This window comes from Panthera pardus, unplaced genomic scaffold, assembly GCF_024362965.1.
Source record: "Panthera pardus isolate Hobbes unplaced genomic scaffold, ASM2436296v1 HiC_scaffold_15, whole genome shotgun sequence".
Lineage (NCBI taxonomy): Eukaryota > Metazoa > Chordata > Mammalia > Carnivora > Felidae > Panthera > Panthera pardus.
The window spans coordinates 47365755-47383345 of NW_026526710.1; the positions used below are offsets into that span (position 1 = coordinate 47365755).

At 38.7% G+C, this 17591-nt stretch overlaps 1 protein-coding gene across 2 annotated transcripts in view; it reads right to left on the reverse strand.

Moving 5' to 3' along the window:
- Positions 1-15788, reverse strand: part of DSC2 (desmocollin 2) — a 36377-nt gene extending 20589 nt beyond the window's left edge. Inside the window, exons 1-6 of one of the 2 annotated variants that reach the window (XM_019465480.2) lie at positions 15255-15787; positions 7446-7530; positions 6291-6487; positions 5223-5342; positions 3888-4043; positions 706-850 (exon numbers count right to left, since the gene is read on the reverse strand). In XM_019465480.2, the coding sequence (XP_019321025.2) occupies positions 706-850; positions 3888-4043; positions 5223-5342; positions 6291-6487; positions 7446-7530; positions 15255-15323 (772 nt within the window). In that variant the 5' untranslated portion in view covers positions 15324-15787. Of the gene's footprint in view, positions 1-705; positions 851-3887; positions 4044-5222; positions 5343-6290; positions 6488-7445; positions 7531-15254 lie in introns of both variants that reach the window. The other variant, XM_019465481.2, reaches the window with a different exon arrangement.
- Positions 15789-17591: the final 1803 nt, after the last annotated feature.

Below are 17591 nucleotides of genomic sequence, written 5' to 3' on the forward strand. Positions count from 1 at the left end.
TAAATGTTGACAATGCCCCTCCAATTGCCTTTGTATTTCTAGACTAAAGAATTCCAATTATTCTTTAACCTCTTTCTATTTGTAAGTCTCCACTTAAATGGATCAAATGGTCAAAAATGTGTCCAAAATTCTTGGTTCGGTTAGATCTTTCTAGAAGACTCAAAGATTGCATTCTGACTTCCAGCTGAAATGGTTCATTTTAATATGATTGAGAAAACGCATGATTTTCAATGACCTTTATGATTATGCTCAGAATATTGTCAATCATTTAATCACTATGGAATATCAGTAGATCTCTTCAAGGCTAAGACTTCAATTACTTAGAGACTCCTTTTTAGAGTACATTCTCTTAAAAGTATTTCTTTTATCTCACACAGGAAGGCAAAATAAGATACTGAATAACTTCTCTATTTTTCAGGTACGATGCTTGGCATTCCAGGTGTATAATGTATCATTTAATCTCCATAACAATCTTGCATATCAATAACCCATTTTACAGATAAGAAAACTAAGGTTTGTCAAAATTAGGAAGTTTGCCCAGGGTCACAGCTAGTGAAAGGCAGAGTAAAATTCCACCCACAGAGGTCTGAGTGACAAGTGCCTTGTTCTTGCCAGCAAGATATGCTGCCTCCCAATGGCCACCATGAAACTCAACTTATGAATTAAAACATTAAGTTACCGTATATTGTTAAGGTAGGTACTCACCAACTCTGCAGTTTTCAGGAACTGTAAATATGTAAGTTGTTTCTGTAAAAATTGGGTAGTTATCATTTTCATCCTCAACTCTGATTACCAGGGGCAGTGGAAGTTCTGGAGTATATCCATCTGGAGTTGTGGCAAAGGCAATCAGCTGTGAGGAGTAAAATAAGAAAAAAAGCAAAATTAAAATATGGTTTACACTTGCTTTGGCTTTAGTTTGGAAACTGTGTGGCATTGCAGTGTGAATTTTGCCATTTGTTATTGTTTTGGGATGTGGACATGACCTTACTGCCATAAGAGGTGGTTAATCCCGTGGTATACTACAGCATTTTATGTTTATCTAATATAATAACATAGATAATTTTGGTTTCTTCACTAGTGCTGCACATTTTTCATGAGTGTAATGGCTTTTATCATTATTTCCCAGAACAGTCTTGAAGATTGTTTTGTGGCTTTTTCTTATTTTATTTTGTTTTTTAAGTGTTTTTTTTTTTTTAATTTTAATCCCAGTTGTTAACATACAGTGTTATATTAGTTTCAGGTGTACAATATGGTGATTCAGCAATTCTATAAATTACTCAGTGCTCATCGTGATAAATGTATTCTTTAATCACCAATCCCTATTTCACCCATCTCCCCGCTCCTCCCTCGCTCTGGTAACTAGCAGTTTGTTCTCTACAGTTACCAGTCTGTTTCTTGGACTATCTCTCTTTTTTTTCCTTTGTGCTTTTGTTTTGTTTATTAAATTCCACAGATGAATGAGATCATATGGTATTTGTCTTTCTCTTTCTCTGACTGACTTACTTTGCTTAGCATAGTACTTGCTAGCTCCGTCCTTGTCATTGCAAATGGCAAGATTTCATTCTTTTTTATGGCTGAATAATATCCCATTGTATATATCACTCTTCTTTATCCATTCAGTGGCTACTTGGGCTGCTTCCACAAATTTGGGCATTGTAAATAATGCTGCCATAAACATAGGGGTGCTTGTATACCTTTAAATTAGTGCTTTTGTATTTGGGGGGTAAATGCCAAGTAATACAATCACTGGATTGTGTGGTAGTTTTATTTTTAACTTTTTGAGGAACCCCCCAACAGTGGCCACACAAGTTTGCATTCCCATCAACAGTGCCAGAGGATTCCCCTTTCTCCACATCTTTGCCAACACTTGCTTTTTCTCGGGTTTTGATTTTAGCTATTCTGCCAGGTGTGAGGTGATATATCATTGTGGTTTTGATATGCATTTCCCTGCTGATGAGCGATGTTGAGCATCCTTTCATGTGTCTGTTGGCCATCTGGATGTCTTCTTTGGAGAAATGTCTGTTCATGTTTTCTGCCCATTTTTTTAATGGAGTTATTTGTATTTTGGGTGTTGTTTTATAAGTTCTTTATACATTTTGGATACTAACCCTTTATCAGATATGTCATTTGAAAATATCTTCCCCCATTCGGTAGGTTGCCTTTTAGTTTTGTGGATTATTTCCTTTGCTGTGCAGAAGCTTTTTATTTTGATGTGGTTCCAATAGTTTATTTTTGCTTTATTTCCCTTGCGTCAGGAGACATATCTAGAAAAAAGTTGCTATGGCTGATATAAGAGAAATTACTGCCTGTGCTCCCTTCTAGGATTATTATGGTTTCAGATCTCACATTTCAGTCTTTAATCCATTTTGAATTTATTTTTGTGTATGGTATAAGAAAGTGGTTCAGTTTCATTCTTTTGCGTGTTGCTGTCCAGTTTTCCCAACACCATTTGTTGAGAAGACTGTCTTTTTCCCTTGGATATTCATTCTTTCTTTGTCAAAGATTAACTGACCATAAAATTGTGGGTCTATTTCTGGGTTTTCTGCCCTGTTACATTGATCTATGTGTCTTTTTTTTTTTTTTTTTTTTTTTAATGCCAGTACCATACTGTTTTGATTAGTACAGCTTTGTAATACAACTTGGAGTTTGAAACTGTCATGCCTCCAGCTTTGTTTTTCTTTTTTAAGACTGCTTTGGCTATTCAGGGTCTTTTGTGGTTCTATACAAATTTTAATATTGTTTGTTCTAGCTCTGTGAAAAATGCTGTTGGTATTTTGATACGGATTGCATTAAATCTATAGATTGCTTTGCACAGTATAGATATTTTAATAATGTTTGTTCTTCCGACCTACGAGCCTAGAATATCTTTCCATTTCTCTATTATTTTGTTTTGTTTGAAAGTTTTAGGTGCACGGATTTTAATTATAACTTTCTGGATCTTCATTAACTTTGGTTTCTTAGGACTCCAAATTCCCCAGGTGCTGTTAACTAGAATATTATCTTATATTCTACTAATTAGGATTTTAGTTATATTTGGTAGTTATATTTAGATTTTTAAGTTACAAATTTTTAAATTTAAAAAAGGAAAGTCAGAAATAAAGCAAATGCATGGCTATACATTGTGTGTGGAATACAATTTATTTCTTTTACTTTTATAATATGAATTCTAATTCCAAGTTTTCTCATAACAGCTTTCAGAAAAAGCAGAACATCACAGATACTTAGGAGGCCATGTTGTAGCAATTCTAAACATAAATATTTAATTCTAAGTTTGCAAGTCTATTCACTTAATTTGGTCTACTGATGAATAAGTAATTCCTCCAAAGTAGACGTAAAATAATTAAAACTGAGTTAAGCAAAATGACCAGGTCCTGTTGGTAAATCAATACAACATTAGGTTAAATTCTCCCATATTAATGCTCATGCCACCATGGGAAGTTAACCAGATGATGAAAGACTGGATAATCTTGATTAAGCACTGTCCACACTCCTCACCTATTCACCACAAGTTAACCTTCTCTCGTTGCAAAAATACTGACGTCTAACTTGCAAAGTTCACTGACCTCCCATGATATCTCTCTGTACCCTAAAGAGGTTCACAGACCTTTTATGCCAACTGAATCACTGTTTTTCAGAGTGGTATTCCCTTTTTCTTTTGAAAAAAAAAAAAGAAGAAGAAAAGTAAAACTATCATGCCAAGACCCAATCTAAGAATCTAATGCTCTTTATTCTATAAATTTTTTTTTGTTTCAAGTCTCTGCTATTGGATGTCGCCAGAGCCTAGATGACAAACTCAGAGAACAGAAGAGGGTAAATGAATTGAGAATGAGAGATAAAGCAGCCAAGCTTAATAATTACTAATACAATATGTAATCTTCAGACTTTACCTCAAAAGATTCATACTGCTCCCGATCCACAGGACGAGTACAAAACAGGTTTCCAGTATCTCTCTCTACATAAAATAAATTTATAGGTTCTCGGTCTACCCCAGGTCCTCTGATGGAATAGAATATAGTGTAGTTTTGTGCGGTGTCAGATTGAATCTAGAAAGTAGATATTATATATATAAGAGACAAATTTTTATTTCAGCAAAACTTTCATCTATACATTCATGCAATCATGTTGCCATTTTTATTGCAATAAGTAATTACCCTCTTTAATTCATTATCATGTACAAATAAAAAAACAGGTAATAGAATAAGGAAACCTAATAACAGAAATTACAAGAGCAAGGCATGAGAAGAAAAATATAGTAGTATCTTAGATTTCCAGAATACCTGAGGACTACTTTAAAGGCTAAATGGTACCTATGTGGACCAAACATTTAAGACTGTAACTGTCTGAGAAAACAAAGTATTCTGAGCATGAAAAATTACCCTTTTGTCAATTTTTTAAGCGTGAATTGTTATTATATGCAACACAGGATTTGAGACTCTAGGTTTAAAGTTACTGTGAGCAGGGCAAAAACACGGAAAATGCTTTCCTTAATTAGTTTTCATTATTTGTCAACATCTTTTTTATTATAGGAGCTGAAGAGAAAGAGTGGCAGGAATGGGTGAGAAGAGAAGTGATGTAATATCCTGGCATGTATGATATTCTGGTACTTGATCCAAAAAGCAAATTTTTTCCCAAGTTGTTTTGATACTCTTAGTAAGATCTTGACTGTATATCAGGATGACTAACATAATTATTTTTAAATTATTTCTTTCTCGACTTTAATATGTTCTTCTTTCAGCTGCATTAAATTTGTTGGTGGGATATAAAAAGTTATAAAGAGACAGAAAACGTGGATATAGTCTGATCTAAGTAGTGGACTTGGGGATAAACAATTAACAAGGAGGATGTATGTGTCTTTTCCCCTTCGTGGCATTTGTCTTCTTGTCAGTAATTTTATCTTCTTTAATGGAAGATGTTTTGGGGTTTCTAGACTACACTCTGTGATACCCTTACTAACATGAAAATTCATTAAGGAACCATGTGTTTGAGAGTGCTAGATGAGTTTCACAATTTCATAAAAAGGCTATGCATGACTAAAACTGCAAAAAAATGCATGACGGTGTAAAGATATATATTTATACCCATATATTGAAACATACAATACACATCCTCATTCACTCATATATTCATATGCAACTGTTTTTGAAATAACTGCATACTCATTAGCCAAATTAAAAAAAAATGGAAGCCATAGACTTTCACAGTGAAAGGAAAGTAAATTGTACCTGTTGAAGAAAAAGTGGGAAAGGACCCAAAGAATTCTCTTGCATTGAACAAGGAATAGGAGCCCATCTTCTCTTGGCACGTCTTAGAACTTTCTCTCTAGAATGCCTCTTCTTCAGTACCTACATTTAGAAGACAGGAAAAAAATAATAAAGCCAATGAATAATATACTCTCAAACATTGGAACTGTGACACATCTCCTTTCATGGGGAGCTGGGAAGGTGTAAGGCCATGGTAGTGCTTCAAAACCAAACTAAATGTCAACACAGCCAAAAGATAACAAAGAAATCATGGTCCTAACTGTTATCACATCAATCCTCTTGAGGAAATAACTTGGTGAGAATATGGAAGAAAGAGAGATGGAACTGGAAGCCCAGAAACAAAATTACAAAGACAAAAATAAAATTGACTACGTTACCATTGCCATATTGCCATGCAAAACGATGGGAGGAGAGAGATGCAAGGAAAATGAATGAAGTGAGTGATCTCCTAAATCTAGCATATGTACCTTCCACTCACCGGCAACTAGGAAGAGCCAGGGACCAACAGAGAGATCTGTGTCAGAAGGAGGAGAGAACAGTGGTGATAACTCTCAAACCGCTGCAGTGAATAATGGCCAGTGGCTGAACAGAAGTCATTTGGATCTTTGGTGTCATAATACAATAAGTTCGTATGAGGTCTGAACCTCAACCTAACACAGTCATCTACTTTTTAAGACTACAAATTATGCTAAGATACATAAGACCTCCAGAAACAGAGTTTTAAAACTTGTTTTGGAAATGGACTCTACAAGAAAGATCAAGATAGGCTTCTCTGTGTCTGATTTCAACTTCTCATGCTGCAGTAGCCCAATTTCTCCTTTCATGTCCCAAATAAAAAGTAATTATAACCTGGAATAACTGATATGGCAAAACCCGTTTCCGCCACTTGAACACTGTTAAGTTGTATGATGGTTTTCATTTTTCATCAAGCAAAACCATCCCACATTGCTTCTGATTCCACATCTTCCCTGGTAATGTTACACCTGCAGAAACCAATTCATTATGCTGCATGTTTATAGTTTGGTATACCTTTGTTTGATGCTGTAAAAGGACAAGTATTTTCTCTTCCTCTTGGTTGTCAGTGTTGGAAAGTAATATGGTAAACTTCCTCTCTGAGGACAAAAGAATAGCATTTGTCGTATAGACTGAACCATCTTCTAAAATTTGGAAGTCAGGATCGCTTGAATGAATTAGATTTGCAGATTGAAAGCACTCCTTCAGGTTAACTGTGGAAAATATACAGAACAATCATTTGTAAGGTAAAACAAAATAATACATAGGTTTAACAGTAATCTATGCTTTTGGGGGCGGGAAGCCAAAAACTTAAAATTATTTTTACTTATACTTATAAGTAAAAGTATACTTATTTTTATAAGTATATAAAATTTTTATAAGTATAAGTATATACTGACACTTATAAATGTTGCATTTTTAAAAGTACATATGAAACCATATGGTGAATTAAGTTGTGCATAAACACAGATATCACTTCTAATACCTACTTTATATCCTTCTAAAAAAGAGACATTTGTCCTGAAATAAGGGCATGTGAGTTCTAATGTTTGAATATGTAAACCAACACACAAAAAAGTTTTTCTTTATTAACTGAAATTAGCTATAGAGTAACACATGAGAGAACTGAACTTAAACAGAATCTAGAGAATTAGTCGGCAGCTATTAGATTAAAATATTTCTTAACTCTTTGAATCTATTGTTAAAGAGTCATGATATTCTGTGTTCTCACTGGTCTGTTCCTTCCTTGCACATTTGAGTTATGTGAAAAAAATTAATTGACAAAAAAAATATGTGGAAATAAGTATCAGTAAGATGCCAAAACATTTGAGGATTAAAATCCAAAAACAATACCTTTAAACTCAAGAAACAGTTCCAATGCTATTTCTCAATTTCACAGAAGTATATTATAACATATGCCATACCTTTCATCTAGGATAAATATTAATAATTATTACTCAAACTAAACCTTTTTATCTACTCATATCATCATGTTTGTCAAGAAAGGACAATATCTCTTTTATTGGAATGACACCATATGTACATATGTATTACAGATGATAAAATATCATTTTAACCATTAATTCCAATACAGTTACCCTTCTAAAAATTACACTAATTTTACAAGATCGTACCAAATTAGGATTTATTCACATTTTTGCAGTTTCTTACCTCTACCAACAAATTTTCCAGCATCTAGTTTGGAGGGAACATGTAGCGTGACTTTTTTGCAGGCATCACAGGCAAATGTTAAGATCTAAAATACCAAATCAATATTACACGTTAAAGAAAGATCCTTTTAATGTGTACATAGTTTATATAAATTATAAATTGGTATAATTATAAATTAGTTTATACAACTTGCAAAATAAAATTTAAAAACATACACTGCAGTAAAATCAGAACAAAATTGTATGGAGAAGAAGAATAAAACAATAGACCAAGAGTCATAGCTCCCTCCTTCACAAAGCATATAAAGTCTAATAATTCCTTACCCTCTCGGGCTTTTTTTCCTATTCTGCAAAAGGAGTTAATAGTAACTTCACTGATTAATTTAGTGAGTAATCGAGGAATTAATGGCAACCAATGTGAGACAGCACTAAAAACTTAGGAAGGCAGCACAGGTATGTGATTAGGAAAGAGAGAAAAAAAAAATTACAGAGCCAGCAAAGTATTTCAGTTAATTGTCAATTGCACATGAGCTACGATATCAAATCAATAATACCCTAAACAAAAACCCAATGCTTTAAAAATTTTTTAATGTTTATTTATTTTTGAGAGAGAGAGAGACAAACAGAGTGCGAGTAGGGGAGGGGCAGAGAGAGAGGGAGACACAGAACCAAAAGCAGGCTCCAGGTTCCGAGCTGTCAGCACAGAGTCCAAAGCGGGGCTTGAATCCATGAACTGCGAGATCATGACCTGGGCCAAAGTCGGACACTTAGCTGACTGAGCCACCCAGGAGCCCCTGAAAACCCAATGCTTTAAAGAGAAGCATCAACTCATTTTCATGGAGCAACGTGGAGATGATTTATCTATAACCTCACACAAACAAGCACATAACTTTGAAATACGTATTTATGTTGAAGGCACATCTTCTCATAAATGACCAATAAGGTCATTTTACAAAATATATCACTTAAGATTTTTGAAATGAGTTAGTGATTTATGGTAACCATTTCCAATACAATATATATTTGAACCCACTGAAATTTAATTCTGTTCTAAAACTTTATAACACACACTTCTGAAAGATTCACAATTTTTTCTACAATTTTGCAAAGCTTTTGACAAAATCAAGACTGCTGACGAGCACTGACACTGTACTTACAAAGGCTATAAACATAAATGAAAATAATCAAAATCTGGATTCAAATGTTTATTTCTAATATACATTTTTATTTCCACTACATATGCCAAGACAGATTTAATTATCCAACTCAAATTATATAGGGAGGATTAGGCAAGGCTAGGATTACATTTCATTTGGAAATTAGGGATGGATTGGAAATTAAAAGATGAGAAGAATGTTCAGTGGCCACATCCTCTAGAGAGAACAGGAGTGGAATGAGAAAGTGAAGAGTCCAGCTCAGGGTGGTTGAAAGCATGCTTCTACTTATTCTTTCAACCAATTTTTACAGGTTGCTTACTAGGTGTTAGGCAGTGTTCAGCAAGGAACAATGCAAAGTCTTTGATCCCATGGAGATTATCTTATAATGAGAGACAAAAAAATAAATACACAAAGGTCATATAATGCCAAAGTCACAATGCAAAAAGGTCGCATAATGCCAAGAGATAAATGTTGTGAGAAAAATAAAGCAGAGGGAAAAGGTGACAAAGGGAAGACCAGAAGCCTGAACGAAATGAGGAAGCAAACCAGTTCATCAACTGGGGAAGAGTCTTCCAGGTGGAGAAAAAAACAGAACAAAACCCTGGGAAAGGATTTTGCCTGGTGTACAAGAGGAACAAAATGGTGCTCATGGTAATATAGCACAGTGAGGGAAGAGTGATACCATAGGCATTGAAGAGACAATCATGGGTAGATCACATAGAGTCTCAAAGTAGAAGTCTAAAACTTCTCGACTTTATTCTGAGTGCAAAGAGAAGCACCCATAGGTTTAGAAACTGTGGGGAGGGGCGCCTGGGTGGCTCAGTTGGTTAAGTGTCTGACTTCGGCTCAGGTCATGATCACACGGTTCGTGAGTTCGAGCCCAGCATCGGGCTCTGTACTGACAGCTCAGACCCTCAAGCCTGCTTCAGATTCTGTGTCTCCCTCTCTCTCTGCCTTTCCGGGGCTCACATTCTCTCAATCTCTCAAAAGCTAACAAATATTTTAGAAAATAAAAAAAAGAAGAAGAAGCAGTTGTGGAGTAGCATCAGGTGGCGAGCATTTACATAGACTCATTCCGGTGGCCCTGTGAGAACAGACTGTAGAGCAGCAAGAGTGGAAACAAGGACACCAGTTGGGAGGTTCCAGTAGAAATCCAAGAGAGGGAGGATGGTGACTTGGACTAAAGTAAGAACAGCAGAGAAGATGAGATACGGCTAGATTAAGACAATACTCTAGGGAACAGTATTCATCCATTCATTCATGCATTTAACCAATATTTACCTAATGTCTTCTATGTACCAGACACAGAGCAGTAAACATGATCCTCGTGAAACATTCAGTTCAAGGGTAAGACACAGTCATAATTTCAATAAAGGAGGATAAATGCTCTGCTAGGGAGGTACAGTTGCTATACGATGGCCTTGTGTGAAAGCCAGGCGAGGTCACCTAAAGAGTGGCTGTACGTGAGCCATGTCAAGAGGAGGCAGAGCTTATATGTCCCAAGCACAGAAACAAGCATATGTGAAACCCAGAGATGACACAGATCTGAAAACAAAATCTTGAAAGGCTGATGCTACAAGAGGGGCAAAGTTTAAACTGGATTCACAGAAGTAGGTTTGGGATAGATTCTGAACAGTGTTAACAACATATGTAGATCTTTTTTTCCTAAAGATAATAAGAAACCAAATGTTTGTTTTAAGCAGATAAATTACATAAGCAGCTTCCTATTGGAATAAGGTGAGTCTGAGCAGTGTGGAGAATGGATCAGGGAAATGATTTTCATTTCCAATAATGGCAGCTAGGTCATTCAGGAAGGAGAAAAAAAAAACAAAAAAACAACCCACCATGCCCAAACTAAAAATGATGGATACATTTAAAAAAAAAAAATTTTTTTAATCTTTATTTATTTTTGAGAGAAAGAAAGAGCATGAGCAGGGGAGGAACACAGAGAGGAGACACAGAATCTGAGGCAGGCTCCAGGCCCTGAGCTGTCAGCACATAACCCGACGCGGGGCTCGAACCCACAAACTTCGAGATTGTGACCTGAGCTGAAGTCGGATGCTCAACCGACTGAGCCACCCAGGCGCCCCAAGAAATTATTTTCAAAAGCAATAAAAAGTTAGAATGCCAAGGTGTAAACTTAACAAGAAAGATATAAAGTCTATTTGAGAAAAATCTGAAAACATTTCTGAAAGACACAAAAGTAGACTCACACAAAAAGAAAGTATTTTAGATAGAAAAAAATCAACATAAATATATCAATTTTCACTAAGTTAAATTATAAATTTCATGATCCCAATATAAACCTTAACAGTATTTTCTTTTTTTCTGGAACTAGACAAGCTGATTTAAAAAGTCTTAAGTAAAGGGGCGCCTGAGTGGCTCAGTCGGTTTAGCGGTCGACTTTGGCTCGGGTCATGATCTCGCAGTCCGTGAGTTTGAGCCCCGCGTCAGGCTCTGTGCTGACAGTTCAGAGCCTGGAGCCTGTTTCAGATTCTGTGTCTCCCTCTCTCTGACCCTCCCCTGTTCATACTCTGTCTCTCCCTGTCTCAAAAATAAATAAATGTTAAAAAATTAAAAAAAAAAAAGTCTTAAGTAAAAATAAATAATTAAGAAAAGACAGGAAAATTATGAAAAAGAAAAGCAATGAAAGGATATTAGCCCTAGCAGATATTTAAAATTCTATGAAGTTTCAATAATTAAAACCGCAATATTGCATATGAATAGACAGAAACATATTAGATGCATACAAATCGGAAAGGAAAAAGTAAAAGTTTCTATTCGTGTTTTTTGTAACTCTATACAGTCCATAAATGTTGTAACTTTGTTACACTCACCAATAATTTATGAGAGTTCTTATTTCTCCACATTCTTGCCTACCCTGTACTGTCAAACTTTTGGATGCTTGCCAAATGGGATTGCCATGTCAATGAAATTTAAATTCATCTTTTCTTATTATGAGCGAGGGTGAAATATTTTTATGGGCCATTTTTATTACTTTATGGGAGTTTTTCATGTCCATGTTCATGTTGGACTACTTGATTTATAAGAGATCTTTATATATTAGTAGATTAGTCTTTTAAAATATGATCTGCAAAAATTTTTTTTACAATTTATGAGTTACCTTTGACTTTGCTTATGATGTTTTTGTTTGGTTCAGTTTTTTTGCCACGGACAAGTGTTTATGTATGTGTGTCTTAATATAATTGATTTATATTATTTATAACATTTATAATATATTTATGTTAATGATTATAATTGAATATAATTGGTTTTCTCAATATTAATAAATGGCTTTTGAAATTTAAGCCATGTGAAACATAGAAAGTCTTCTTAACCCCAAATTTATTATTTTTTTTAATTTTTTAACATTTATTTATTTTTGAGACAGAGAGAGACAGAGCATGAACAGGGTTGGGGCAGAGAGAGAGGGAGACACAGAATCGGAAGCAGGCTCCAGGCTCTGAGCCATCAGCCCAGAGCCCTACATAGGGCTCGAACTCACAGACTGCGAGATCATGACCTGAGCTGAAGTCGGACGCTCAACCGACTGAGCCACCCAGGCGCCCCCTTAACCCCAAATTTAAATAGGAATTCACGATGTTTTCTTCTAATATCTGTATTGTATCATATGGTACATTTAAATCTTTCATCTGTTTGGACTTTTCTGTGGTGTTCTCCATGAGGTATGGGTTCAACTTTACCTTTTGCCAAATGACTGCCTGATCAAGTAGTCTCATACTATATATACATAGTATAATATAACAGAGTATAGTATGACATGCTATATAATATATAATATAGCATACTGTACATACTATAGTACTATACTATAATACTATAGTATTGTACATATATACATATATACACATGTACAATTCTATATATATATTATATATATATATATCTATATATATATCTATATATATATCCTCAATGGTGGGATATGCTATCCATCATAAAATTTCTTTCTGTCTAGTGACTATACAACCTTTATGGGGGTGAGAAGAAGCTGGTAATATATACCAAAAGAATACAGTCATCTATACTTTTGTCTGGCCATCCCATTTCTGGTAATCTATTCTATGCACATACCTGCCAATACATGAAATGACATATGCAGACAAGTTTATTCACTGTGACATTATTTATAATAGCAAAAAGTAATAGCAGGAGTGTTGGAGAGAAGCAGAGATATCCATAAGATATTTCTGAAGATAGACTTAACGGGAGTTAATGATGGATTTGGGCAGGGGAACAGCGAAGAAGGAAAAACAGCTTCCAGACTTCCTACCTGAGCAATAAGGTGTATAGCAGTGTCATTCACTGAAATACATGACACGAGAAGAAAAGCAACATTGTCTGAGAAGATAATAAATGCTGTGTCATACATCATACTGGGGAGATATAAAGACTTACTGTTCAATGAAGACATCCCAACTAACAAAATAAATTTAGTACAAGTAGACACCTGTGTATTTCACAGACAGGACCTGTAATAAGGAGCATGATTATGAGTGGTCAGGAAGGTCAAAAGAAAAAAGGAGTGAATTTCAATAAAGACACAATCAAGGTGGAATTGTATAAGGAATGGTTTATATTTAGCAGTGGGGATCCCTTATGACCTCAGAGATAAAGCAGCCTCGTTAGGTGTTTAGGTAGAAACCAGAGTTCGAGTGATTAAGACGTGTGCAAGGTGAGGCAATATTAGGAAGTGGAGAGAAGCTGATGTTTAGAATGGTGAAGGATTAGTTGGGTACAAGAACAGGAGGAAATGTAAAGGGTGTTCCCCCAGTGAAGAGGAATTACTCCTTCTTATTTAATAATATCTTCTACTCAGATGCTCTTTGCACATCTATCACACTTGAGGCTCACCACCACAAGAACCATCTGAAGCAGGCAGGACTTTGTACAGACACATGCATATGAGCATCAGATGACGCCTTCCAGCTAGAATGCAGCAGGATGAGGGGTGCGTCAGAGCCAGCACTTTTTTTCCTATCTACCCCACTTCCGGCTTATCCAGCTTTGAAACTAAGAAAAGTCAAGGAATGAGGATTATTCACCTTTAATTTATTCAGTTTATCGACGTTCTTCTAGAAAGGATCTGAGATCACACAGAGAAAGTCTTGCGTGTAAGCATATGTAAAGCAATGCTATTTATTGCCCAGGCCTATTATCATCCATGCTTAATCACCCTTTTTCCTTCAAAGAAAATGGCCAGTGGTTTAAAAAGTGGCAACTTTATTAGGGATCTAACCGAAAGTATTTCTTTGTCATCAACTATATATTTTGCAACCGTTATTTATTCCATTCTTGGTTTTCTCAACAGTAAAATATTAACTGCTGTGCACCTGGCCCTTTCTATGATACTACTGTGCCCTAGGAATTTAATTAAGGGTTTTAAAGTCCATAGAATTCCTAGGGAAAGACATTGTAATGATAGTACAACTACAATTTCACGACCTAAAATTTTAAGGAATTCACTGCAAGCTAAGAGCGACTGAGAAGCGAAATTATCCTAAAACTTCAGCCCCCCAGTTCCAGCACTCCCAGAATAAATCTTCCTGGTGTCTGTTCTCCAGGTTTGTCCCCTTGTCCTTCAGAGGACTTGAGATCCAATGCCTGGGGCTCAACGTGAAACGACACTACCGAGTTGAGTACTCTTTGGCACCTGGTCTATTTAATTTTTCTCCTCGTAGAGGATTTAGGAACCCAATCTGGGAAACCTCTGATCCCAAACTCTCCCAGAGGCTGTCCACTCGCACCAAATTCCTGAAGCATCTGCCACCCAACCCCCTCGCCCCCCCCCCTCCCGCCGGCGTGTGATCCCAGTCTTTTCTGCCTGGGAGGGGTACTGCCCCTCCCCAAATAAGGCCACCCCCTTTCGCTCCCAGGGTTAGGTGGGTGGGGTCGTTGCTACAGTTCTTTAAAGTGGGAAAGAAGTTAGAGCGAGAGAACACAGGAGCAGAGGAATCCAGATGCCTCTGGGGAAAGAGATCCGGACGAATATTTCCCTAAAGACTAAGGGGCTGGCAACCGCACTCGGAGACACGCAATGGGAACTAATACAAAGGGTCTCCTAAGGCCCGCCCATCTACCGTTTCCGGGTGCAGAGGGTCGAGACCACTCCCCTACTCTCTCTCCCGATTCCCCCTACCCGCTCCCCAACACACACACGCTCAAAGAGACTCAGAGCAACCCCCGCAAAGGAGCGCACTCTGTGACCCAAGGGGCGCGCACTTTCCGTCCGGTCCGCCCAGCGCTCGCCCCAGCCGTGGCCGGAACCGGGCACCGGGGCAGAAGTGGACTGTACCTTCCCGGGGAATTGCAGAGACCGGGAGGAGCAGCGCTCCCCGCTCGTACCCAGAGGCCACGGTTTTGGAAAGGCGTTTGCAGCTCACGCCTGCGTCTCTCTCTGCCTGCGCTGAGTACATCTACCGCCAACACTACTCCTCCCCTTGGGGATCGCGGCGCCCAGGTCGCCAGCCTCTTTCTGGCAACCTTCCCCTATTCCAACAGCTCCATTTGTTCAACCAGCCGGCGCCCCATTAACCCCCGCTTTGCCCGCCACCCCCAAGCACCGCTGCTTCCAGCGCTCCCCCATCGGGAGGAGCCCCCTCGCGGGAGCCGGCAGCCGAGCGGCCACTCACCGTGAGGGTCAGCAGCAGTTGCCGGCAGAGGGCTCCGCTCCGGGAGCGAGTGGGGCGGTCTGACGCCATGGGAGTACTCGGGGACAGGTCACCCGCGCTGCACCGGGAGGCCGGGGCGAGCGGGCTCGGCGGGGCCAAAGGCCGCGGCGAGAGTCAGGCAGGGCCCGCCGCGCAGGAGGAGTGCGAGGCACAGGAGGAGGTGGCGCGCGGGGAGAGGCGCTTTCCTTTCTGGCTTTGGGTGAAGCGCCTGCCTCGCACCCAAGGGGCTTTTCCTCTGGCCCAGGGTGGGGCTCCAGGCGCGTCCGAAAGACACCGATCGGCTCCTCCTTGGGATTTTCTTAAGTCTTCATTTCTTTAAGAGCGCAACAGGTGGGAACTCCCTCTCGCCGCCACCCTTTTACCTGCGCTAGGTGTTTCTCAGCAGCGGACGCCACCTATATGCCCCATGCGCCCCCCCCCCCCCCCGCGCCGGTGGCCGCCTGGAGGATTAGCAGCTGGCCCTGCCCAGCAGAAGCCCTGAATGTACAAAGACTCACTCCCCGGGCGCGCCGGGCCGCGGGAAGGGGGCGCGGACCTGGGCGCGCTCCCGCGCCCCGACTCCGCCCCGCGCGCTGCCTGCTCCGCCAGCTGTTGGGAAGTCAGTCACAGACCTGCAGACACCGAAGAGCTGGAGCCCCGGATTTTATGCGAACGGCTGCCTAAGTCGTACAGAGAGTTGATTCGGTGGCCTCTGCTGGAGTAAATTTACTGCAGACATCCAAGTGCAGTTCAGACAGGGTTTTCATCTGTGGCACACCTTTCTTGGGGGGTCTTATTTTTGTTTTTAGAAATTCCATACCCAATATGGCAGTGATGCAACAAAATTACCAGAAGTTAAAGACGTTAATTGATTAATTAATTAAGGGAATCCAGTTTACAAAATAATAATAACAATAACAAAATCAAGGGTAAGTTACACAGAAAACGGATCTCTTGAGGCCCTAGATGCTGACTAAATGTGAGCCCCTGCTGTTCTCCAAGACCCTCCCTTGTCCCAAATTAAAGCCATCCACCGACCTTCTTATAACTGATCTCCTAAAGCAGACTCCTGGACATCTACTGGAGATGTCTCTCTTCCTTTCCTACCACCGAAACCAGAGTTTGCAGTAAGACAAGAAAAAGAATGGGATGCAATTTATGTTTGGCTTGCAACCTACTTAAACTAGGTGAATTATGGCAGGCTTCAACCTGGAAAATTAAAATATAAAAGCAGTATGCTTGCAGCTCTCCAGAAAACAAGGACAGGGCATTCTGACTCCTTCCTGCACCTCTTTTCAACTGCAGACTTAAACCCAGGAAGTCCCTCCACAAAGGAGAAACTTGTCTGTCCCAATTCATTTGGTTTGTCTCCTCTGGGGTGTTTGGAGAAACCTGTTTGAAAAGCCAACCACATCACTCACAGCATTTCAGTTCCTGAGAACATGTACCATCCTATACCATCATACACAGAGCCAAAATTATTATAATACTGACCATATAGTTAAACTCAAAAGCGATGTCAAACACTACACGGTTTACAGTCTATGTATTAGTCCCATGCTCTGTTTCGTTCATGAATGACACATAATGAGTTGTTCTGTTATTTCCATATCCACAGAATTTGTCATTGAACCTTTGCTAGTAAAATAAGCCTGGGTCATCATCATGAGACTATAGCTGACATGCTTCTGTTTCCCTACTTTTTAACCCTCGTGTTTTTCCAGCAATGATTTCATAAACACACCTCATCCTATTAGTGACATCATGATCTCTAGCATGAAGCCTTCCAGAGGACGGAGAAGCAAGCTAGTTTCAGGTTCTAGAAATCTACTCAGGCTATCATCATAGTCTTTGACAATAGGACATTTCCAAACTCTTGTCTTGCCCTTTAACCCCTAATGCCCTAAGGGTAGCTTACGTTTTCTTCCCTCATTCCAGAAAAGGGCGGAAGAGCAATCTGAAAAGAATTCATCTTAGATATTTATTTTCATCTTTCGCACTAAGTACCTAATTGAGGCTATTAAAATGGTGATGGGAGGGGGTGTATTGTGACTTTTGTTAAAACAAAGAATGAAATATAAGGGACTTACCTGAAAGAAGTAGCCTAATTCATTCAGTGTGTTTAGATTAGGCCACAGGGTCACTGAAGTGGATTCCTCTATAATACAGGTTTGAAATAACAGCTATAAATTTGAAGAGACAATGAAATGGGTGTAGGAGAATTTTTTTAAGAATGTCTTTTGGGGTGCCTGGATGGCTCAGTTGGTTAGGCATCCAACGCTTGCTTTTGGCTCAGGTCATCATCTCACGGGGTTCTGA